At 36.4% G+C, this 27,038-nt stretch overlaps 1 protein-coding gene across 3 annotated transcripts in view; it reads left to right on the top strand.

The window, feature by feature from the left end:
• LOC123551774 (transmembrane protein 135-like) overlaps positions 1–27,038 on the top strand; it is a 146,677-nt gene that overhangs the window by 6,546 nt on the left and 113,093 nt on the right. Inside the window, exons 2-4 of one of the 3 annotated variants that reach the window (XM_045340966.2) lie at positions 7,262–7,389; positions 17,278–17,373; positions 25,567–25,600. In XM_045340966.2, coding sequence (XP_045196901.2) covers positions 7,262–7,389; positions 17,278–17,373; positions 25,567–25,600 — 258 coding nt within the window. Of the gene's footprint in view, positions 1–7,261; positions 7,390–15,172; positions 15,263–17,277; positions 17,374–25,566; positions 25,601–27,038 lie in introns of all 3 variants that reach the window. The other 2 variants (XM_045340967.2, XM_045340968.2) reach the window with 2 other exon arrangements.

The following is a 27,038-nucleotide window of genomic DNA, read 5'->3' as shown; positions in this document are numbered from 1 at the left end:
CTAATGGTCCTCTTAGTCTCTATGAAGATTGTTCATTGGGGTAAAAAGAGGCCCCGCCTTGAAATTTGGATGACATGACATTGTACAGTTTTGCACACTGATCTTTGTATAGTTTTGCACACTGATCTTAAAACTGACTTTCAGTGACCATGAATGTGACCTACTGACCTACTTTCTAATATTTTAGCATCAGTTTGCCATTTTAAACATGATTGTGGCTCATATTACTCAGGTGAGCGGTTCATGGTCATCATGACCCTCTTGTTAAAATTTTAGATTATTTTTGATGCATTTTCACTATATTTCTGTTATTACAGAAGGGATTTATTCAAACTTAATTGTTCCACATCACCACCAACATCATGTGACACAAGGGCCATAACGCTGGCACCAGTTTTTCATGAATTATGCCCCCTTTTAACTAAGAATTTCCGGTTCAGTTTTTCTTCCCTTTCACTATATTTCTGTAATTAAAGAAGGAATTTGATTCAAATTTAAAACAGTTCTTTTTCATCATTCTCCTTACCATATGACACAACAGGTCTGCTATATTTTTCCACTACAGTTTCTTTTTTGTTCCAGGCCTACTTTGCACTGCATGGCTCTCTGGCTGTGTTTGTGGTTCTCTCTGCTTCCTGGTTATCTACCCTTACCTTTTATTTGTTATAGGTATATATGTTAAAAAAGAAATGCATTTACGATGCCACCTAAGACACCTAATCCCAATGTCCACAAAACATAACTCCATGTATAAAATTATTGTATGATCTGTTTTAATGTCTTTCAGGGTAAAATTTAATGGTGCATTGACCAAATTGCACTTACTGCTTTATAGTAGAAGCTGGAATCATTATACTGTTTGAAGGGAAACAATTTAAAAACAACTTCTGATTGGAAAAATATCTTCCTTTATACACTTTGATAGATATTATTCATTTTTTGGGGGGGAAGAGATTATTTTACTAGAAAATGAGGGAAGGGAGACGACTTTGATGCTGTGAATACAAAAAAAAATAGAAAAAAATAAAAAAAGATAAAACCTTGAGAGTTAAGAAAAGCAATTCCTAAGCGTATACAGTATTTATAGTTTATATTGACAAATAGAAATAAATAAATTTTGCTAAACTATTGTAACTGTATACAGATAAAGAACAAGATACAGTAGTTTCATACTCATCCTGTGCAATGTTATTATATTAATTTTCACTTTATGGAAAAATCCAGTAGGGTTGTGTTTTGAGGCCCAGCACTCACCATTTCCGCAGGGTGTGTTATATATAGAAATATGATATTGCAATATATATCTCTACTCGTAAGCCTAGGTTTTAGGAAAAAGAAATCTGACTTTGTCAGTAGCATTTTTGAAGCATTTATGTGTTTTCCTTTTTGAAGGAAGTTCTTTCAAGTAAGGTCCAAGTTTCATGAAAAAACATTCTTGTTTCCCAAAATGCTTAAATATAAGCAACATGTCTTGTAGCACTGCGATAGCACGTCTTAGAATACTCCTGGTTAACTCACCCAACAATTTATTTAAAACGAGTTAATGAAATGTTAGATGATTTATAGTTAACCTTTAACATTATTACTTTGAAGCAGTAAATTTGTATGATATCTTCTGGGGAAAATATTAAGCGATTCTATTACAGACTTTGATTTATGACGGAACTTCTGTGTAAAAATACATGATCTATTGAGTAAACCCAGGAATATCCTCCAAAAAATATTTTGTGACATGAATTGGCTTCGGCATTGTGTACAGGGATAGCATTTCATCTGTCAAATTGCATGTCAGTGCGGCCTTTGATGTAGAAAATTGGAAAGACGTAAATCAGTCTGTGTCATTTTGCTGTTGTTGTTTTTCTTGTACAAGTTATGATTCATATGGTCAGACTTATTTGTGACTCACTTTATTTGTGGATGTAAATATTTTTTCTTGGTTTAAAAAATCAGGTTTTACTTGGTAAAATATGACATAAAATAAAATTTATGTTGTATTGATGTCTTTGTCAGTAAAGTGATACTGTATTGAAAGCTCCCTCCATGGCTGTGTGGTTAATGCAGTGCTTCCTAGTTTATATATAATTATACCCCCAGATACTAGTTTCTGGGGGCTATACTGGATTCCAGTCCGTCCGTCTGTAGACGGAATTTGTCCGAGCTATTTCTCAATATTTATTGGCCAGATTTCCATCAAACCGTGTCATTATTATCAGTACCATGAAGCCTAGTTGTGCATGTGCAAAGCGGGTCCCATTTGGATGATTTTTTTTCATTCACATAGTTACCTGCACTTAGTTACCCTTTATTAAATTTTTCTGTATATGTGTACGCTATATGCCACACTTTTATCAAACCTTGTTATTATCATTGGTATCAAGTCAAGTTGTGCATCATCACAGTGCAAAGCCCTTTCCATTTGAACGATTTTTCACATAGTTATGGCCCTTTATTAATTTTTTCTTCATATGTATACCAGGGCGTTCGGTTGACCCGAGGTCCCGGGTTTTGACCCACAAAAATCGAGCAAAACTCGTATTTGACCCGCAAAGAATATCCCCCGTGCGTCGGCTTGACTCGCGGAAATTTACCTCGATGCGTCTCGAGTTCGAAAGTCCCGCCCCTTGTCAATCAAAATCCTAGCGAATTTCAATATTGTTCGCCAGCACAAGCGGAAGTATGGCAGTAGGCGGAGCGTCGTATGTTAATTAGCTATAGACAGATGTCAATCACGCCACGCGCCGACTGACACGTGGTCATCACGCTGTGTGTATTTAGAACAATAATGCAATGTCATTATCAAAGGTGTTTGTTGTGATCAATGTGTAAAAGTTAATTGATAAACAATGCAGCCTTAGATTATCGTGTTTGTACCACTTGTTAATTATTTTGTATGCTTGATACGATTGCATGAGCTGATCGGCCGTTACGGTCTATAGCAAAATTATTATCATTGCCGAGGCTTTGTTTGGGCCAAAATCAAAAGCAGAAATTATAAGTGGTATGGTGAAAAAATGAAATTTAAAACGGATGTTTTATCAAGAATTTTAAATTTGTACTTTCGTTTTCCATATTTGTCCCTCGTTTTCGGGACCGCCATTTTCGGACATTTTTATCATTTCTTACAAGATTTTTCTGGTACAATCTAAATAAAAAGCCAATAAAAAGTCTGTATTTAAGAAAAATATGATCACTGTTGCAAAAACAACTCTTATTTTGAAGAATTTGCCGTGAATAAAGTCATGCAAAGGCACTAAACCCCACCCACTTTAGGCAATGTGCAAAATAAGACAACTAAAATATGAATTGCTTAAGACAATCTGTAATGACTATTGTACTTGTTTTAGATAAAGTATGTGGGAGTTTCATTATTAACAGTATATCTTGACCGCTGAAAAGCTGATCTTCACTCTTGAAAATCTGATTTTGACCCTTGAAAATTTAGGCTGAAGAGTCAATGACTCTTGAGTTTCAGAACCTACCGAACACCCTGTGTATACAGAAAAAAATTATCTGCGCTATTTCTCAGTCATTTTATGCCAGACTTTTATCAAAGCTTGTTATTATTATCATCGTTACCAATTGTAGTTGTGTGTGTGCTAAGTACATTCCGTTTGAATGATTTTTCTTGAAGTTATGGCCCTTTATTTGTTTCTTATGAATAGAGTTACATTGGAAAAAAAGTTCAATAATTTTCTAACATATTTCATATGCTGTCAAGTATAACTAGTTCATGACCCTTAGTAATTACATGGTCTCTAGATCTTGACCTGCTTTCTTCTTTTTTAAGGTATTGCTATAAAATTTGGACCACTTGTACAGTTTTGAACACATTATCTCAAAACTAACTTAGTGACCTTGATTTTGACCTACAACTGACCTACTTGCTTTTTTTCAAGGTACAGCAATGAAATTTGGTGATCTTATAATTTTTTGTGCATCTTTGTTCATTTTCTCCCCGTACAATATACAAATGCAATGTATCATATTTTCAATACCCCTGTTCCTCTGAAAAAAAGAAGCTGCTGTCTGGGGGTATTCATCACCATTAGTGATAGGTCTTGTTGTAAATAAGAAGCAGTCCATCATATATGACACAAACCCGTGTTGGAAATATGTTGAGATACTTTATTTTATTGATAACGTGTAAATATTGACAAAATATAGACAGGATCTCTGCGCTATTTTTAACACTTCTTAATACTTTGGGTGGTCATCGAGTGTGATTTAAAAACTAATTTGCATAATATGAACTAGACAAATACTTCCAGTTATTGATACCCAGGTATTTTTAGCACATCTGAGCAGAAAATGCTTAGGGTGAAATACAATCTGACTAAAGTACTTGATCTTCTAAACGAAGATCTGAAAACGACCCATTCACATTCGTCTTCTACTTATTTTGGATTTCCAATATTGCTATTTTTATTTTCGCAAATCTATTTTGTTTGAACCAATCAGACAACTTGTTCGAATGTCAAAGAGAAAGAAAAATTTGTAGTTAATCCAGGGCTCGAACCTGGGACCTCTCGTTTACAGAGCAAGTGCCCTACCGACTGAGCTAACCGGCTATCTGAAATCTTTCGACTTAAAAATTGTTGATATCAAAACCCAAGACTTTATAAAGCTTACAGAATGCTGTAAGGTAGCTTTTGATTGGCTAGCGGAAGGGTTGTCAGAACGAGGCCATCAATAGCTCGTTGTCAGATCCTATGCGTAGCGTAATAGGAGATGTACTTTAGTCAGATTGGGTGAAATAATGTGATCAATCACTGTCCTGCCGGTCCGTCCACACTTTTCTTCCGACAACATCTCTAAAACCCTGTATTGAAAGTTGCTGAAACTTGGCCTAGATGTTCCTTGGATGTTTTTGTCTTAAATTATTCAAATGGTTCCTCTTGGTTGCACATGGGGGTCGCAAGAGCTTAAAAAGAAAAATCGTCAGACAACATCGTTCCATAACCACTAGTCCATTCTTGAAATAATTTCACACAAACAGTCCTTTTTTGCCAAGATTGTTCAAATTATTCCGATTTGTCAAAAGACATTGCCACCAAGAGATGTGGTCACCTTTTCCTATAATAATTATGTAGTGGAAACTTTATAATCTTCTTTTGTGAAAACTTCTGGTCAGATTTTTATATTAATTTCACCCAAACGATCCTTGTGTAACCCTCTACCAAGATTGTTTAAATTATTCTTATTAATCAAAAAACATGGCCAACAGGGAATGTGGTCACTTTTTTTAGCTCACCAGAGCCAAAGGCTCAGGATGAGCTATTCTGATCACTCACCGTCCGTCGTCTGTTGTCAGTCCGTAAACTTTTACTTTAAACGACATCTCCTCATAAACCGCTAGGCCAATTTCATCCAAACTTCACAGGAATGTTCCTTGGGTGAAGCTCTACAAGAATTATTCAAAGAATTGAATTCCATGCAGAACTCTGGTTGCCATGGCAACCGAAAGGAAAAACTTAAAAAATCTTCTTCTCAAAAACCAGAAGCCTTAGAGCTTAGATATTTGGTGTGAAGCATTGTTTAGTGGACCTCTACCTAATTTGTTCAAATCATGACCCCGGGGTCAAAATTGACCCCGCCCCAGGGGTCACTTGATTCTACATATGAAAATCTTTAAAAATCTTCTTCTCAAAAACCAGAAGCCCTAGAGCTTAGATATTTGACATGTAGCATTGCCTAGTGGACCTCTACAAAATTTGTTCAAATCATGACCCCCAGGATCAAAATTGACCCCGCCCCAGGGGTCACTTGATTTTAGTTTTTACATAGGAAAATCTTCAAAAATTTTCTAAAAATAAACCAGAAGGCCTAGATCTTAGATATTTGATGTGTAGCATTGCCTAGTAGACTTCTACAAAATTTGTTCAAATCATGACCCCTGGGGTCAAATTGACCCTGCCCCATGGGGTTACTTGATTGTACATAGAAAAATCTTCAGAATTTTCTAAAAATAAACCAGAAGGCCTTGAGCTTAGATATTTGACATGTAGCATTGCCTAGTGGACCTCTACAAAATTTGTTCAGATCTTGACCCCCAGGGTCAAATTGACCCAGGCCCAGGAGTTACTTGATTGTACATAGGGAAATCTTCATAAATTTGCTAAAAATAAACCAGAGGCCTAGATCTTAGATATTTGATATGTAACATTGCCTAGTAGACTTCTACAAACTTTGTTCAAATCATGACCCCTGGGATAAAATTGGCCCTGTCCCAGGGGTAACTTGATTGTACATCCGAAAATTTCCAAAAAATTTCTAAAAATCATCAGTTTGACATTTGAAACATGTAGCTCATTTTACTCAGTTGAGCAATCCAGGGTCATCATGAGCCGCTTGTATATATTTATAGTGAAAAATTTAACAGTCTTTGTGTCAGAATTAGCGCGCCCAATTTTAAAATAATTTCAGACAAAATTTTTTAATGTTCTATGAAGAGTGTTCAAATTTTTCTGATTCGTCAAAAGATTGTCTGTCCACCTGGCTTATGAAATTGATTGTTCTCTCAAGGTGCCTGCGCATGCCTTAACCCTTAGCCCGCTAAATTTCTAAAATGGACTGGTCCATCATTCAGTTTGGGCAGTACCATTTATTATTCGAAGGGGTGTTCACTGAAAATTTACTGACTGAATAGAAAACAGTGCAGACCATGAGCGGCTTGCACGGATGTGCAGGCTGATCTTGGTCTGCACTGGTCGCAAAGGTCGCAAAGGCAGAATCACTTGCCGCCAGTGGGCTAAAGGTTAAACATTCCCTTCTTGGGCACCTGGGGTCTACCTCCACCATCCAAAATTTGAAAAGTCTCTGTATGACTTATAATTGTGACAGTTTGGCTTGAGAGTTCAGTGGAATGTAGAATGTTAGGGGCACCAGTAAATATATATCATCGTTATATCGGCAGCATATGATATGCTGCTTGTAATTGTAAATGCCCTTTCTGTCTCATCTAAATGTGCAATGTCATGTGATAGAATTATATATCCAAATAATACCATTCATACTGAAAATAAGCATGCATTTTTGCCCCAAGTGCTGTGAACATGCCAGCTCAAATTTTGTTATGCGAGCAACTTTGTATAGCTTTTCAAAAGTTAGTAACTGAAACTGCTTTAATTGTAGCAAAAAGTGTTTGAATTGAAAATTCGCAAAATGTGTCAACAGAGGGTTGTTTCAGCCTTCCTTGCCATTTTCTTTTTTGTAGACATACCAACTGGTTTCTATTATAATGTTCTGTATTTTCTATTTATAGATTGCAGGCCTGGTGAGGAGACGTGGAAAGGCTTACTTCAGAAAGAAATTCTGGGAGGAGCTGTTACGGTCCTCATTCTTCCTGACCACTAATGGCACATTGTTCATCTCATGTTTCTGCTTGTGGAGGTAAACTTTTTATCAGTCATATAACACAGTTATTTTACTTTGATGCAAAAGAATGTAGTTTCTTCAAATTTAAGTGCGGAGAGTTCTCTGAGCATGTGAGTATCTCTTGCAGTAGAATGTTAAAATTCGTTTTCAGATATTTAGTTCACCAATGCACGAAGTGCTCAAGACAAGATATTGTGACCGGTCATTGTCCGACATGCGTTGTGTGTCAACATTTGCCTTGTTAACTCTCTGGAGGCCACATTTGTGACACATCTTCATGAAACTTGATCAGAATGTCTTGATGATCTCTAGGTCAAATTTGAAACTGGGTCATGTGGGGGTGAAAAACTAGGTCAGTAGGCCAGATCAAAGCAAAATCTTAACACTTTAGAGTCCACAGTTTAGTTCTAGGTTGTATTCGAATCTTGGTCATGTGGTGTCAGAAACTAAGTCACATGGTCAAATCAAAGGAAAAGCTTGTTAACACTCTAGAGACCACAGTTGTAACCCAATCTTAATGACTTAGGCAAAATGTTTGTGTAGATGGTCTCTAGGTCAGATTTTATACTGGGTGATTTGGGGTCAAAACTAGGTCAGTAAGCCAGATTAAAGGAAAATCTTGTTAACACTCTTAGAGTCTACAGTTTAAGTTTGAAACTCATGAGAATTGGTCAGAATGTTTGTCTTGATGATCTCTAGGTCAGGTTTGAAACTGGGTCATGTGGGTTCAAAAATTAAATCATAGGGCAGATCAAAGGAAAATCTTGTTAACACTCTTAGAGTCCACAGTTTAAGTTTGAAACTCATGAGAATTGGTCAGAATGTTTGTCTTGATGATCTCTAGGTCAGGTTTGAAACTGGGTCATGTGGATTCAAAAATTAAATCATAGGCCAGATCAAAGGAAAATCTTGTTAACACTCTTAGAGTCCACAGTTTAAGTTTGAAACTCATGAGAATTGGTCAGAATGTTTGTCTTGATTACCTCTAGGTCAGACTCAAATCTGGGTCATGTTTGGTCAAAAACTAGGTCACCCAGTCAAATCAAAAGAAAAGCTTGTTAACATGCTAGAGGCTACAGTTGTAACCAAATCTTTATGAAACTTAGTCAGAATGTTTGTATAGATGATCTCTAGGTCATGTATGAAACTGGGTCATGTGGGGTCAAAACTAGGTCAGTAGGCCAGATTAAAGAAAAATCTTAAACACTCTAGAGTCCACAGTTTAAGTTTGAAACTCATGAGAGATTGGTCAGAATGTTTGTCTTCATGACCTCTATAGATCAACTCTGGTGAGCATTATAGTGCCACGATGGCCCTCTTGTTTCTACAGTTTGATCTCAAAGGCTGATTCTTAACACAAAAGAAAAATGAAGTTACAGAAAATGTACTTAAATGAATCAATTCTGCTTAAGGAGAGGTGTAAGGTACAGTACGTACAGTACAACATGCAGTAAGAGACACCACCTAATGGTAAGGCAAAGAATGGTCTTTTGGCACAAATAGTCTTAAATACAACAATTTTTAGCTCATCTGATTTTTTGAAAAAAAATGATGAGTTATTATCATCACTTGAGCGGTTGTCGGCGTCGGCGTCGGCGTCTGCGTCTTGCCTGGTTAAGTTTTATGTTTAGGTCAGCTTTTCTCCTAAACTATCAAAGCTATTGCTTTGAAACTTGGAATACTTGTTCACCATCATAAGCTGACCCTGTTAGCAATAAACATAACTCCATCTTGCTTTTTGCAAGATTTATGGCCCCTTTTGTACTTAGAAAATATCAGATTTCTTGGTTAAGTTTTATGTTTAGGTCAGCTTTTCTCCTAAACTATCAAAGCTATTGCTTTGAAACTTGGAATACTTGTTCACCATCATAAGCAGACCCTGTACATCAAGAAACATAACTCCATCTTGCTTTTTGCAAGATTTATGGCCCCTTTTGGACTTAGAAAATCAGTTTTCTTGGTTAAGTTTTATGTTTAGGTCAGCTTTTATCCTAAACTATCAAAGCTATTGCTTTAAAACTTGCAACACTTGTTCACCATCATAAGTTGACCCTGTACAGCAAGAAACATAACTCCATTCTGCTTTTTGCAAGATTTATGGCCCCTTTTGGACTTAGAAAATATCAGATTTCTTGGTTAAGTTTTATGTTTAAGTCAACTTTTTCTCTTAAACTATCAAAGCTATTGCTTTGAAACTTGCAACACTTGTTGACCATCATAAGCTGACCCTGTACAGCAAGCAACATCACTCCATCCTGCTTTTTGCAATAATTATTGCCCCTTTTGGACTTAGAAAATAATTTTCTTGGTTGAGTATTATGTTTAAGTCAACTTTTCTCATAAACTATCAAAGCTATTGCTTTAAAACTTGCAACAGTTTTTCACCATCATAAGTGGACACTGAACATCAAGAAACATAACTCTATCCTGCTTTTTGCAAGAATGATGGCCCTTTTTAGACTTAGAAAATCATTGGTAGGACAATATTTCTATTACACAAAAAAAATCAGATGAGCGTCAGCACCCGCAAGGCGGTGCTCTTGTTACATAAGGCCTCACCAAATTAAAAAGTTGTTCATCGGATTTGCCGCTCGTATATTTTCAGAAACACACAAAAAAAAATTTTGTTTGTTTTTTGCTTGCGCTCGCCCCATTGAAAAAAATCAGTCCAAAATTTTTTGGTGCGCTACTTTTTACGGACGTAAAATTGTATAAATGCTTATAATTCCAGTCCCAGATTGTTCTCAAATGGATTTTAATCTAAATAAATACATACTATGCACACATTGTCTATAAAAGATCATAACACCTATATTTAGTTGCATTAAAGTTATTTCCCCTTTATGCAGTTACTCCATTTTCTTCAAATGTTTACCAAATTACATGCTGCAAAAATCGATTTATTTCTTTGAAAACTGGATGGAGAAAAACACACTAATTCATTTGATAACATCAATCTACATTATTTTGGTAAGGGTAAATACTTATTGATGCATGTCACTTATCTGTTTTCTGTTTTTCCTGTCCAAATCATCAGCATTTTGCATATGAAAGTTGGTGGGATAAGGAATTTACTTTGTGAGTTTTCAGACCAGTTTCGATTTTCAAATTTTCCAATCATTTAGTAGACTAATGTTAATACACGTTAATCTCCATTTCAGACCTTAATTGAGACATTGTTTCAACAAATTCAATATGTTATGAATGTTTAAAATTAGAAAAAGAGCTGTACATAAGACATCATACTCGACTTTCCTGAATCAGAGCTTTGCCAGTAAAAAGGGCATAATAGTCAGAAGCTTTGAAAGTAACAGAGCTATTGGTCATTATATAAAACTTGAATAAAAATATTCTATGTTAAAAAGGGACACAACTCTGTCTAGATTCAGACTTAAGAGTATTGTTTCTCCTGGTGTAGACTTTGACAGTAAATAACTATTCTAAGTTTCAAATCAAAAGCTTTAATAGGTCTGGTAACACTTACAGAGATATTTGATGTATTAAACAAATGTTAAAAACTTTGTAAAGTCAGCTAAAATGCTACATTTTCATAGCAGTAGATATTCAAGTCACATATGTATGTGATAAGTATGGTTTAAGGTTATGCATTTTTGTTTATTACATATTTTCTAACAGCATTTACAAAAGCATACATTATTTGATTACAGTATACTGTATGCCAATGTTATTCCCTTTTTTCACGAGTTCGCTTTGTTGTGCGTCTGCAGGTCAGATTTTCTCAATCCCTGGGGACTTACTTTTTAATTTAAAAGGGCTATACATTCTATTTTAAGGTTTTTATTAGTCAGTCGAGAGCTAAATGAAGACAAATATATTTCTTCACTCTTCGCTCGCTCCTGTTTTTCTCAAAAACCAAAAAAAATATCTAAATTATTTTTCGCTCGCCGCCTCAATTTTTTTAGAAAAAATCCGATGAACAACTTTTCAATTTGGTGTGGCCTAATTTGTTTTCAAATTTTCTGGTATTGCTTTATTATGCCAGGTTACTCAGAACGAGTTAAGTGATATTATTAAGTAGAACTTGGTTTTGACTAATAAGGGTTACGCCTAACCAGTTAAGGTATTGGACCCATAATAGAATACCTCCTTTTTATACGCCCGTTTGAAAAACGGGACGTATTATGGGAACGCCCCTGGCGGGCGGGCGGGCGGCGTCCACAGACTTTGTCTTTGGGGCATTCTTCTACATGCAGGAAAGGGGTTTTGATGAACTTGCACAGTTTGTCACCATCATGAGACGGAGTGTCATGCACAAGAACCAGGTCCCTAGGTCTAAGGTCAAGGTCACACTTAGAGGTCAATGGTCAAATTCAAGAATGACTTTGTCTGGAGCATATCTTCTTCATGCATGGCGGGATTTTGTTGAAAGTTGGCACAGTTGTTCATCATCATGAGACGGAGTGTCATGCGCAAGAACCAGGTCCCTAGGTCTAAGGTCAAGGTCACACTTAGAGGTCAAAGGACACAAGAAAGAAAACTTTGTCCGGAGCATATCTTCTTCATGCATGGAGGGATTTTGATATAACTTGGCACAAATGTTCACCACCACAAGGCGGAGTGTCATGCGCAAGAACCAGGTCCCTAGGTCTAAGGTCAAGGTCACACTTAGAGGTCAAAGGATACAAGAATGAAAACCTTGTCCGGAGCATTTCTTCTTCATGCTTAGAGGGATTTTGATATAACTCGGCACAAATGTTCACCACCACGAGACGGAGTGTCATGCGCAAGAACCAGGTCCCTAGGTCTAAGGTCAAGGTCACACTTAGAGGCCAAAGGTCAGATACAAGAATGACTTTGTCCGAAGCATTTCTTCTTTATGCATGGAGGGATTTTGATGTAACTTGGCACAATTATACACCATCATGAGACGAAGTGTCATGCGCAGTTCCCTTTTTAGAATTACTTCCCTTTGTTGTTACTATAAATAGCTTATATTGTAACTTTTTCATTACTAGTTGTAGGGAAAAATCGAGACCACTTTTCTGTAGTACGACATGCATGCTACATCCAATTATGGTTTATTTTGATCAATCTCTACCTGGTAAAGATTTTTGTGTGGACTTACAATTTTTTTTTGGATTTTTTTTTTTTTTTTTTTTTTTTTTTTTTTTTTTTTAGATTACCTTCCCTTAGTTGTTACTATAAATAACTTATATTGTAACTTTTTTATAATTGACCGTAGGGAAAAAGCAAGACCACTTTTCTGTGGTACAACATAGATGTTACTTTCAAATTTTAGGTGTATTTTAAGGTATCTCTACCTGGTAAGGAGTTTTTTTGTGGACTTACAAAAACAAAAGACTTACAATGATTACTAAACAACCACAAAATTAAAATTCCATTTGCAAATACAGGTGCTAGAGTAAAGAAATTTGCTGTGACGGGCGTATATTGTGACATTCTGGCACTCTTGTTGAAGAGTATTTAATTCCTACTATAAACCTACTTTGACTGCAATTTTCAGGGGTGCGTAGGTTCAAGCCCCACTGGGACCAAAATTTTTTTCTCCATATTTTCCTTTTTTCTAGTAAATTTTTACTTCTTTCAAGACATATTATGGATGTATTGTACAAAAGTGGAAAATTTTCATTTTAAAAACCAATTTCTTGATGTTCAAAGTGAATTTACCCCTGAATCAGGAGGGGTAGAGTTAGACATCTTTAAAAATACTGAGTTACATGTGGTAAAAGTTCTCTAAAGTTGCCTTTATTCTTTTAGATTACCTATTGTGGAACCAAATGCAGTAGGTTTTTACATAGGCCCCAAGGTTATTTTGAAAAGAGAATTGACAAAATTCAAAACAGACCCACAGGATTCGACCTTAATCTTTTCAATGTTGGAAGTTAGAAAATCTTTCTCCATTAAATATGTTTACTTGCGGCACCCTAGAGAAACAATGATATTTACAGTTTTATTTTTGTGTTTTATATTTGTTTAACAATAGTTGATGTTTCTTTGATCAAAATTAATGCTGTAATGAATTCACTGCAGTAACGTTTAGATAGTGGCCATCACATTGAAATTTGTCTCTATTTGAGCTTGCGAAAATACCATAAATTATACAAAATTTACAAAAAACGCGCAAGTAAAAGTTTGTTTAAAATTTGCACCACAGTGCGAAACATGGTCAACTTTAAGAATATACCACGGCAAATTCATTATTTAACACATTACTGATATAGGGGGGCCGCATACCTTTAAGTATAAGTGATTTCATCACATGAGATTTGGTTATATTTTATGAAATTTAAATAAAGGTTACACAGCAACAGGTCAGTGAGTTCATTAAGTAGATCATTTGGTTTTACTTTTTGAACACTTAGGTCTAAAAGGTTATAGATCACATATTGTCATTCTGATGAATTAAGTTGCTGCTTTAACTTTGCAGTGCTTTGTTACTGCAAAACATAATATCATTAGAAGGTAATTAACTGCTCTATAATCTATAAAAGAAATTTGAAAAATGGTAAATTGTTCTTTTTATACAGGTGTTCTATTAATAGACATGCACTCTTGAGCAAGTTTCACTGTGTTATATAGTAGGTCTTGTTTTTTGGTTTGACAGTTGAAGAATATGTAGAGCTCTTCTACTCACCATGGCATTGGCGTCGGCATAATACTTTGGTTAAGTTTTTCATACTAGTCCACATTTTGAGAAAACCTTTTGAGATAAAGCTTTGAAACTTTTAACTCTTTTGTACCATCGTCATAGAGTACATAACTCTATCAAGGATTTTGTGTGAATTATGGCCCCTTCTAACTTATTTATCTTGGTTAAGTTTTTCGCACCATTAATATTTTGTGGAGACTGTTTGACATATGGCCTTGAAACTATTATCACTTGTTCATTATAACAGTTTCTAACTTTAGGCCAGAGTACATAACTCTGTCAACTATTTTGGCTGAATTATGGCATTTTTTTGACTTGGTTCAGTTTTCATACAAAACCATTTTTTTGTCAAAATTATTTGACATGTGGCTTTGAAACTTTGAACACTTAATTATCATCATGATCTCCATCTGTAGGCAAGAGTACATAACTATGTTGAGTATTTTGACTGAAATATGACTTTTTTGGATTCGGACATTGGTCAGTTGTTTGTACAAGTCCGGCACGGTTTTGTCAAAACTGATTGAACATTGTGCTTTGAAACTTTCTTAACCAATGTTTATCAATCCAGACCTCAAAAAGACAATCGGCAAGAGTCCACTACACTCTGGCAACTCTATTGACTGACATTATGGCCTTTTATGGACTTGAAAATCAAATACATTTTTTCGTACCCAGTACATATTTTGTCTCACTCTTGTTTTTTAGTGGCCTTTGCCCCTTTGACCACATGTTTACTATCACTGTCTACATATGGAAGGCCAAGACTCCATAACTATGACAAAGGTACCTCGGCTCAGTTCTGGCCCATTTTTGACATAGGACATTAGTAAGTTTCGCATATCATTCCATATTTTTGACGTAAACTGATTAATATATGCTTTTGAAACTTTGCACACATGCATACCAATCATGGTGCTAATATTGCTATTAATGCCATACTTACCAAGTTCTACAAATACAGGTACATTGTGTATCTGATCTATTGTTCTTCTTTTGTCTGAAATTCTGTGGTAATATTTTGACCCCATACATCAATTCTTCGAATAGTTGAGCGGACTGTCAACAGACAGCTCTTGTTTTATTTCCCTTAACTAACAGTGTGTTTAAATATTAATAGTTTACTCATGATTTTATTTTGCATGCATTCTTATATTTTGTTTTCAGGAAAATAACAGGGTTCTATTTTTACCCTTGTGCAATATTACTAGGGGCCCCAGCCTCAGGAATTTCCCTTTGCATTGAAAGGAAAGAGAGGTAGTTTTAGATAGACTGTGTCCAGTTACCAGACCTTGCATTTTCTGTGAGATTTTCTTTGAGCTCAAAAATGCTTTTGCTTACAACAACCCTGGATCTAGCTTGCTTTGAGTCATTAGCTGGGCTTGTGCCCTCTCATTACATCAGGCATTTCCAGACAAGGTGATCAGTATATGGAAACTGGAGATTTGAATCCTATTACATATTGACATGTAAATAACTGATCAAGTTTACAAGAAAATACAGCCCCCCCGACATAGCTCATAAGGTAAGAGCAAGTGGGTCTACGGATCGCGGGGTCGCGAGTTCGAGGTCCTCGGGCGGGCGTATGTTTCCTCCGTGACTATTTGATTAACGACATTGTGTCTGAAATCATTAGTCCTCCACCTCTGATTCATGTGGGGAAGTTGGCAGTTACTTGCGGAGAACAGGTTTGTACTGGTACAGAATCTAGGAATACTGGTTAGGTTAACTGCCCGCTGTAACATGACTGAAATACTGTTGAAAAACGGCGTTAAACCCAAAACAAACAAAAAAACAAGAAATAACAGATTTAGCATTCAAACAAAATTTTTAGTACTGTAAATTATAATGGTGCTCCACAAACTTTAGATGCACTGTGCAGTTTCAGTCAGGCTTTCCGGCATGTCTCCAAGGTGAATAACTGTATTAGTGGCCGGTGTAACTTATATAAGTACTGACACACGTAATTTTTGAATGGGCAGCCTCAGCATGTACAATTTCGCCTCGTGTGTTTAAAGTTTGCAAACCACAAAGATCTCTTAAATATGAGAATAGAAAAATGGTGCATTACTACAGAAAGCTGAATTGTACTGAAAGCATTTTAGTTCAGCTCAAAGAACTTCTCAAACTGTTGCTGTACTCTAGCTTTACCTGTAGTTTGCTGTTTATTGTCTTACTTTCACTTATGTCCCCATATTTCTGAAGCATAAGCACCTATAACTTGTTATTTTCTGTCATAGCTTGTAGTCAGTATGTGTGCATTTGGCAAAAATGTCTCAGATTTTGATTTAGCATAGATTTGTTTACACTAAACCCTTATTTTTTTTTATTTGATGTGTATTTAATAATAAGAATTGTAAGAGTTTGAACTGGAACAGTGCTGTCTAGTTTTTTTGCACAATTTTTACATTCTTGATATTTTTGAGGAAGATGGCATTTTTAGGTTAAGAAAGTTGGTTTTGTTTTGTCTTTTTGTGTCAAAGGTGTTGGTGAAGATTAAATCAACAGTGATTTCTGCAAGGAGGAACAGGCTAGTGTCTAAATTGGCCTATTATAATCAGGTATTACAGTTGAAAGGAAAACAGTTCTGAGTTGAAAACCTGGATTTACCCCCTGTATAGGATGGCATTACATGAAATGCATTCTGTCTGGGCGAGGGATTATGCGGTTCTGTGGGGCGGGGGCTTGCTGGTCTTCACGCATGGCGACGACAGTATTTTGCCAACATGCAGGATTTTGTATGATTCAGAAAGATGCCAGATGGCTTCCTTTTTTGTAGGACAGATGTGTTAAATCATTCATACAACGTTATTGCAACACTGTGTAGTAGATGCTAGGATCCGAACTTAATTATCAGGCTTGAAACGTAGCTGAAATGCATCAGTTTGGTCATTTGTGCTCTGTACCAGTCACTTTGTATGTATGGTACATTCCCAAAACCATTTACAGTTCAGTTTGTGGATCTGTTCATACCTCGGGGTTTCAGGCTTCCCTTAATGTAATCCATTGTCGAACGGACTGACGCCTGCCTTGTTTTTGGGTTTGTTTGTATTTGCTATTTTAGCCTGAATATTATTATCCAGCACTAGGGTTGTTTTTCTTGCTTTTTTTAGACCTCCGTTTTGCCACATTAGAAGAGAGCAGGCTTCTTGTGTAAAACATGGCTTTATTACTGTATGAGCAAAGTGCCCAGACGTCTTCTGTCTTCTGCCAGCATAAGGGTTTGAGATATTCTTTTATATCTAGTGATTTACTTTTATATCTCTCTGCAGGAGAATTGATGGAGGGTTTAAGCGAGTGATCACCATTAGTTTCTTCCCCGCTCTTGTGGGCTCCGTTATTGCCATTCTGCAGGAGAGGAAGTCCAGGTAGGAATTCTGGGATACTTTAGCTATAGACTGGCTCTTTTAGTTTCATATTGTCAAGACTTGATTCTCTGGATTTATTTTTGTCTCGGGGGTGGGGGTGGGGGGTGGAAAGATAATTTTTTTATCACTACACAGCAGGCTTTCAATTGTAAATTGTCCAGAAAAGTTATATGCAGTACATGATTATTTTAGATTCCGTAACTTAGAATCCCTTTCCTTAAGTCCTCTTTGCAAAAGTGGTACAGACAGAAGAAAAAATTTTGATGGGTCTTTGAGTGACCCTCTACCAAGAATGTATGAATTATTCCGATTCATTTAACATTGAAGATTGAAACATTTTATTTCTTAAAAAAAAGCCAAAACAACAATCCATGGCTGGTGATGGACCCAACTTCTTTTCCCATCTGCATTTCATACTTGTTTGAGTTGTGAAACTTTGGTGAGCAATCTAGGACCACTATGCCTCTCTTGTTTTGAAGTTTGTAACATTTGTCTTGTAAATAACATCACAGTTATTAGTTTTAGTTCTTTTTACTGTTTTGAAAGTTTGAATCACTATTTTCACAACATAACAAGTTAGATCTTTGCTGTTTTTTCAGAGTGATATATAACAACCATAAAACTATTTCAATATTAGTATGTTCCTTGTATTATATTCTTCTATTCTATTAAGTTATATGCTTGTGAAATTCTTTTAACTTGACATTTTTATTTCCAGAAATAATTATTAATTATGTCTCCCACCACACAGTGGTGTGGGAGACATACTGATTTACTCCAGTCCTGTGTGGTCTCTGTCCTGTGTGTGTGTGTGTCACCAAAGCGTTTCTGCTCTCTAGTTGAACATTTCTCATCGGGATCTTCACCACACTTGAACAAAATGTGTTTGACCATAAGACCTCGGCCAAGTATTAGATACCTAACCAAATCCGCTTTTAAGCACTTTTTTGAATTATGGCCCTTGACTTGACAAATTGATCCATCGTGCTCAGACCATCCAGAGAAACTAGTCATTTTTTATTGGGCAGTTGTGGGAGACATGCATTTTTCTCAAAAGCATCTCTAGTTTCTATTCTCTTTGGTGATTTTTTTCTGTGAAAAAAGTTTAAAACATTTTTACAGTTAATTGCTTTTGATAAATTTTACTTTTACAGTATCATTCCCCTCATACTGCGCAGTTTGCATAGACCTTGGAAGATTTGATGCTAGACCATAGAAACTTCCTGAAAATGGCACCAAAACCATTGATTTTTCGTCTGCCAACTTGCTTTTTCAAACAGAATGTATTAAAACACGAAGCACATCCATAAGAAAATTAATTTGGAAAGAAAATATTATTTATTTGGTCCCTTTAAATACAGATTTGCACTACATTCACTCGAACTCGCTAGGCCCAGCAAACTTTGTTTGAGATACAAATGTATTGGTTGTTTGAGCTATCAAACAAAATACATTATACAGGGTTTTTGCAGGGATATTATGACGAGATTGAGTGATGGGTGGTGGCACGAGTTATCCGAGTTCGAGCATCCACGGTTTGCACTTTAGGTCTCTGCGATGGTAAAAGTTGTTATGACACAAGATCAGGTCCGAGCAAAAGGAGGCCTTCAAAAGTACAAACTGTCACTTAACCCTTAGCCGGCTGCAGGCGAATTTCACAGCCATTGCACACCGCTTGGAACCCATCAGACGCCGATTACATCGCGGTCTGATCATGTTCCAAGCTGTTTGCTACTCTTGACACTATTTCTTCCAAATTTGGAGCTAAGTTGAATGAACTTAACAATTTTAGGCAGACGACATTTCCACAGCACGACAATTTACTAGCATGCTAAAGGATACAACACCGCCCTTGACCAATATTTGCTTTTTGTCTTTTGTGAACCCTTGTTTGACTCGTTTTAGCAGAAATAGATTTGAGAACATATCTGTTTAAAGTTTTAATTTGCTCATGTGACCGGTTTCACATACAATAACTGTTTGCATTTGTTACATCAGTGGCCACTAACCAAGTCTATGTCTGAAGTATTTGACAATAGCAGGCCTCCAATGCAAATACTTTTCACAAAGACTTTGTTTCTTAATGTGGACTAAAACAACACGAACTTTGCTTCAGTAAAGACAGTCTGTTGGTTCTAGGTTTCCGCGTTCCTAGCTTCTGTACCGTTACTGATGTAACTCCACCTGCCGCTATGCTCAGTAGTAGAGCATCGGTCTACTCATTGTGGGACCATGAGATCGATCCTTGGGCAGGGCGTATGTTCTCCTGGTGACTATTTGATAAATGACATTTTTGTCCTGAGAAGTCATTATCCTGCCACCTCTGATTCAATGTAGGGACTTGGCCCGAGGATACTTGCGAGAACCGGTTTGTACTGTAGAGGAATCCAGGAATACTGGATAGGTTAACAGCCCGCTGTTACATGACTGAAATACTGTTGAAAAACGGTGTTAAACCCAAAACAAACTGATGTTCTGACTTGTTGCCTGCAATTAACCCAAAGCTTCCACACATGAATAAGAGGTGTAGTAAAATTGACTTCAGACATAATGTCATAGCAAGCTTTGCTTCACCCTGGGATTCAGCTTGAAAACTTATTTACAGTCACACCTGTATGAATCAGCCAGTCAAAGAAAAAACTCTGTTGGCTGACAAGTTGACATTGAGCAAGAAGTCAGTTTGGGAAAAGAGCAGACTAATGGCTGCTTAATACAGGTTTGGTGGCTGCTACCACAGGTCTGCCGGTATCGGTAGTTTTGTTCTGTGCTTAGTGAGCATTACAAAGATAGACTCTGGATAAGTTACCTCCCTTGTAAATTACTAAGTTTAGTTGGATTTCCCTTTGAAAGGCCAGAGTTATGACCCTTGACTTAGTAAAAATGTGCATAAGAGCCTTATTTTGTTGCACATATCTAAAAAAATTTGACCTAGAGTCCTGAACCTACTTTTTAACTGTTAATCCGGCAGGTGAAATTGTGCCGCATTATTATAAATGTGAATTAAGGAACCTTACGGTATGAAAGCCTAGGGACATGCCACCTTTGTCCTCTATCTATTCAACTGTTTACTGGTATTAGTCTACAAACGCCCTGATGCATTTCAACACCATATCACATGCTCATCAGTTGTGGCCCAGCTCTTTTGTCATGCCTATTACCCTGCTGTGATTGTCCCGTCACGCTCGGGGGTACGTGTCCACCATACTTGCGTTTGGGACCCTCGGGCCCCCATGAATACCATTGCCCCATGCAGTGTCCCTCCTCGCAAGAAATTAAAGACATTATTGCTACATCATTAGTAGCCATGTCCACTATTATTACTTACTGCTTAGTGAAAAAACCCATAGGGACCTGTCTGTTTATTATTCCCATCACACTAAAACTGCAGCCGTAGCCTCGTGGTAGAGTGCCTGGTCAAAGTGTGGGAGGTTTAGGGTTCACTCACAATTCCAAAGCCATGAAAAGGTAACTAGTTGCATTCAGCATTTAAGGAGGATAGTTCTGGGACAGGTCAGCCCAGTGTCAGTATAAAGTGACTGAATTGGGTATCATGTCATTTGTCTGTGTGGTGATATTATGGTATCTGTGTTAAACATCCTGTTTATTACAGATTTGCCGCATGAGATATGCTGTCTAGAAAGGACAGCCCTGAAATGTTCCCTTTGGAGAACCCCTTCTACGTTCAACATCCCATAATTCTTCAAACATCCTGCTGGCAACAATCCTTTTGCCTTTGGGCGACCACTGCAGTGCAGGCTGATCATGGTCTGCACTGTTCACTATTCAGTCAGTAAATTTTCAGTGAACATCCCTTCAAATAATTAATGGTATTGTCCAAATTGAATGATGGACCAGTCCATTTTAGAAATTCAGCAGGCTAAATGTTATTGGACTCAGGTGGAATTGATCCAAATGCCCAAAGATGGTAACCTCTTATGTGTGCATGCATGATGTATTAAAAAGAATTTTTAAGGGGCAAAAACTCCCAGCATTATGGCCCTTAATTCAATTCAGCAGGGTTGCCACTTACCTCGAAAAGTCAGGGAAAATTATTTTTTTTCAATGTCAGTGAATGGACGGATCCAAAACTGTCAATCATTAATGATTACATAAAACAGACTGCCCAATCGGGACTGTCCAAATACGATTGACCTAGTTGTACAACAGTAGACCATGTGCATTATTGTTTGTGATACTGCTTGTGCGAACTTGACCTTGTTATGACCTAGCAAAACAAAAGCGGGACGGACGTTCGATGACAATTTATCACCTCAAACCGGAATTGTCAGGACAACCTTGATATTGGTCCTGTGCCCACTGGCAATTTTTAGCAAAAGTCCGTTGAACTGTCAGGGGAAAAATGCAATACTGCCTTAAACATCTTTAGTGCAAGCAGCCTACAAGCATTATTTTCCAACCATATTTTTGATTGTAATTGTTTATATAACAACATACTTTAATGTGTTTTGAATCTGTTTCACTTTTAATGTTTAGTTTTTATTCCGTCCGTCCGTGCGTGCGTGCGTGCTTGCGTAAACTTTTTCGCTTGTTACCACTTCTAGGAGGTCCACATTTTTCATGGGAACTTTATGAATATTGGTCAAATGTCATCTTGATGATATGTAGGGTCAATTCGAAGCGCTGGGTCATGTTCAGTCCAAAACTAGGTCAGGAGGGTCTAAAAATAGAAATCCTTGTGACCTCTGTAGAGGTCCATATTTTTTTCATGGACTGCATGAAAATTGGTCAGAATGTTCATCTTGAGGATTTCAGCTCAGTTCGAATTTGGGTCCAACTGCGGTCCAAAACTAGGTCAGTACTCTAAAACTAGAAAATTCTTGTGACCTCCCTAGAGGCCATATTTTTCAATGGATCTTCATAAAAATTGGTCAGAATATACATCTTGATGATATCTAGGACAACTCGAAACTGGGTTACGTACCATCAAAAACTAGGTCAGTAGGTCAAATAATAGAAAATCCTTGTGACCTCTCTGGAGGCCATATTTTTCATGAGGTCTATATGAAAATTGGTGAGAATGTTCACCTTGATGATATCTAGGTCAAGTACAAAACTGGGTCACATGCCTTCAAAAACTAGGTTATTATGTCAAATAATAAAAAAACCTTGTGACCTCTCTAGAGGCCATATTTTTCAATGGATCTTCATGAAAATTGGTCAGAATTTTTATCTTGATGATATCTAGGTCAAGTTCAGAAGTAGGTCACATGAGCTCAAAAACTAGGTCACTGTGTCAAATAATAGAAAAAACGACGTCATACTCAGTTCATGTGGGGGCAGGTGAGCGATTCAGGACCATCATGGTCCTCTTGTTATACAATGATATATTCAGTGGCGTTGTACATAATAATAATGATGATTATTATAACAATATTAATAATATTAATAATAATAATAACAGCCTTATATAACAAACAGTCATTGACACACACCCCTCCCCTCTATTCAATCCTCTCTTTAAACTGAAACTAAATAATTTGATTAAACGCCTATTTTTATATGATGATATATTCAATGGCGTTGTACATAATAAGAATAATAATTATTATAACAATATTAATAATGACAATAATAATAATAATAACAGCCTTATTGTAACAAACTCAACTAAGTGGCAGCCCTGAATTGTTGAAAGATTACCTTTATGTTTTATTGAAGCCTGGCTCATTTTATTGCGGGATCTCTGATATAAGTATTTTTAATTTTGTCTGGAAATGATTTGATTTTTGTTATTTTAGGACATATATGCAATTTAAATTCAGATTTCGATATAACAGGAACCTTGTTATGAAATAGCTTTCTATATTCAGATACTGTTGGTCGTGTTCCAGGGTCTGGGAAACAATAACAGGAGAACTATAATAACTTAATTGCCGCGGTATCAGATGCCCGCTAATTAAGTCCCGAGGAAAATCTTTTTCGATCATGGGTTATGGCCTGTTATTCAGATTTTATATGGTCGCTTTATGATAGGTGGATTATATATTAAACCGGTAGTTTCTCCGCTGATTATGTAGCGATGTTTGCAAATCACCCTGCTAATTGCGGTAACATCATTCTCTCGCCCCAAGCATGCAATTTCAAGATCATTACTGTTTTGATTTTACAAATCTTTACTATCGAGTATTTCGTTTTGGTTAATTGATAAGGCAGTATTCTGGTATTTTGATTTTCATATAAATTTCTCAATGAAAATTATAGATATAAGATGAAACGGTTCTTTTATTTTGAGATAATTGGTTTTATTGCTGATCTGAATGCTACAATTGCAGTAAAAACAATTTGATAGGACTGCAATTTTGCTATTTAATAATCTTTATGGGTTAGTTTTTTCACTTTTATTAAGTCTTTCTCTCCACTTAGGATACAATTTGACTTATACCGTGTTCAGACTACGTTTTTAATCCTATATTAACTTGGGTTTATTTTTTAAACTCGTTTGCGTCCACACTATATGTGGTTTAAACCGTGAATTATGTAAAGGTCAAGTGGTTTCTGTAATGTAGCATTAAAACTACCTCGGGAGGTGGTTTTAATACCATATTAAAAAGTAATACTACATTATTTTACAAGTGTGAACGTTAATGTGAGTTATAACTGGTTTACAATCCCAAATCCACAGATCTTACCTTTTGGCAGAAGAATACCATGTGTTTCTCTTTTGTATCAAACAATTGATGCTATGGTTGGCAAAAGTAATTGGAGTGTTGATGAAACACAAACATTAAATTGCGATATGGAGTCATGCTGATGCTCAAAATGGACTATAGATGGAATGAACAGAAATTCTTAGATGAACAGAGAAGTTTAAACATTGATGACTCCTTCTTGTTTCTGTTAGCCTCCTTCTTTGTTACCTTTTTTGCTTATTGCAAAATATTTGTTAACTTCCAACATTGCATGTATATATTTAAACCACATTTCTTTGCCTAGTGTGGATGCAATCTAGATTATATTTTGATGGGATTTAAATGTCAAATACCAATTATAGCCAATTAGTGCCTGGTAAAAATAAAACCTATCTGCTAGTGTGAACACGGTATAAATGTTGGAAATTCAAAGACAGTTAAATTGATTTCAATTTAAGCCCTCTTTTGGTACCCATGTGTTAGCAAACTAAAGTGAATATGATTGTGTTTTTTCTGTATGCTTATGAAAAAATGTAAGTTCTTTAGAGAGAATACTGGCTAGGTTTATTTCCAATTTTTTAGTTTCGATTGCCAGATTTATTTCCAAATTTTAAAATTTGTTTTCCAGAATTATTTCCAAATCTTAAAATTTGAAGAACAATTTGTCCATTACTGTAAATAAAAAGTAAAAGGCTTATGATCAGAATGAGAAACGAGGAAAAATACCTGCTTGAACAGGATTTATTTATCAGAATTTTAATCAGTTATGATATTTTGACATGAATCTTTACTTATTTTTATGTGGGAGGCATATAGCGTTGCTGCTGTCCGTATGTCTGTTGGTCCATCAGTATGTGCATTCTGAAATCTGGTGTTCAACTCCTCCCACACTGCTAGCTTGATTTACTTCAGACTTTCATAGATGAACAAGCTTGATGTGCAGATGACCATTAAGGAAGAACCTTTTACTGTGTCTCAGTTATGGCCCTTCGATAGTTTTGCTTTATAGAATGAAGAGAAAAATCTTGTGTGGCCAACTCCTCAAACTCTATTGAAAGGATATGTTTGAAAGTTTCACAGATGAAGGACCTAATTGATATGAAGATGACCATAAATAATGGACTTTTTTTCTGTGGCTATTTTTTTTCTAGAATTATGGCCCTTTCTTAATTTTTTTCCACAAAATAGGCCATAGTGAAGAAATTTGGTGTTTTAGGTCCTGATACACTATGAAGGAATGGATTCAAAGTTGCCCAGGTGCACAACCTTATCTGTTTGTGACCATAAAGGATGGGGTGTGACCATTTTGATCAGAGTTATGGCCCTTCGTTAATTTCACTATATAGGGTATAGTGAAGACATTTTGTGTGCTCAACTCCTCATACTCTTTGAAGGAATGGGTTCAGAGTTGCATAGTTGAAGAACCTTGGTATGAAATTGTGCAGTATGTTGGGGGCATTCATGTTCTATGAACACAATTCTAGTTTTGTTTGTGAATATCATAACGGTCATTATATTCAGATGCACTTTTTTCTTGTTTCAGACGAGGGTTACTGGCAGTGTATATGGCTAATGTCGTAAGTAATTATTTTAATTTTGGCTTGATCCTAGGAATGAAAAGAGGGTCCTCCGTGTGCGAGTGGTTAAGGTCGCTGACTTCAAATGGTGTGGGTTCGAGCCTCACTCAGGGCGTTGAATCATTCATGTGAGGAAGCCATCCAGGTGGCTTATGAAAGGTCAGTGGTTCTACCCAGGTGCCCGCTCGTGATGAAATAATGCATGGAGGGGCACCTGGGAGTCTTCGCCATATGACTTATAATTGTGTCGGTGCGACATTAAACCCAACAGATAGGAATGAAAAACAATGAAAAGACAACCTGTATATGGGTTGAATTGAAAATGTTCCAACACTAAAATTTTAAAACTTCAGTTGTAAATGTCTGAGAGCTTGAACAAAAAAAACAAGAATCAAAACAAATTTACCAAGAAAGCACTCGTAATGGGTATCAAATGTAATTTGTTTGATTTATGTACAAATGAATAGATTGTAAATGTAAATAATAGTAATAGTTAACATTAGTTACAAAATTTGATGTCTTTTAAGGACATTATTTTCCCAGACATGACAGCTAATAATTTTTAACCATGAAAATTACAGGGAATATGATCAGTTTAAAAGCTTCAATTTTCATTCTGCCTTTATTTTGCTATTCTCAGTGTAATTGGCCATTGCATATTTCTTATTTGATATTTCTGCAATAAGTTTCTATTTTTAGATGCTGCTATGGTGCTTGGATAGTTTTCTCCAATTTGTTTTCTAATAAAAAAAGAGAATAGGATTGCACTCAGAATTGTTACTTTGTATAAAATTGTAGATATTTGAAAACCAACATAGTGGCTTTGCGACCAGCATAGATCCAGACCAGCCTGCGCATCCGCGCAGTCTGGTCAGGATCCATGCTGTTCGCTTTTAAAGCCTATTGGAATTGGAGAAACTGTTAGCGAACAGCATGAATCCTGACCAGACTGCACGGATGCGCAGGCTGGTCTGGATCCATGCTGGTCGCAAAGCCACTATGTTGGTTTTCCCATGGCACGGCTCATATACTGTATGGTTTTTGTACCATCTCTCCCACAACCCAAAATTCTTGGGGATGGGGAAGCCACTTAGATTAACCCTTGTTGGTATGTCTGCCCGTCTGTCCGTCTGTACGAATTTGTGCCATGCGTATCTCAAAAAGTATTTGATCTTGTGTCATAATACCATTATGGAATTGTTATTAAGCAATTGAAGTTGTAAACAAGTTTGGGATTTCACCCAATAAGAACAGAGTTATGACTCTCGACTGTCAGAAAAATGCCTAAAGACTTCTTATGCCCTGGTTTCGAGGACCTGGAAGGCATATTGTGTTTGAATTGTTCATCTGTCTGTCAGACTGTCCGTCATACTTTCTTGTATACTCAACTCCTACAGTTTCCATCCAGTTGAAATGAAACTTTGTATACATCATCAAG

This window comes from Mercenaria mercenaria, chromosome 4 (assembly GCF_021730395.1).
Source record: "Mercenaria mercenaria strain notata chromosome 4, MADL_Memer_1, whole genome shotgun sequence".
Classification (NCBI taxonomy): domain Eukaryota; kingdom Metazoa; phylum Mollusca; class Bivalvia; order Venerida; family Veneridae; genus Mercenaria; species Mercenaria mercenaria.
Note: the sequence above shows the minus strand (reverse complement) of the source record. Positions and strands in the feature narration are given on the sequence as shown.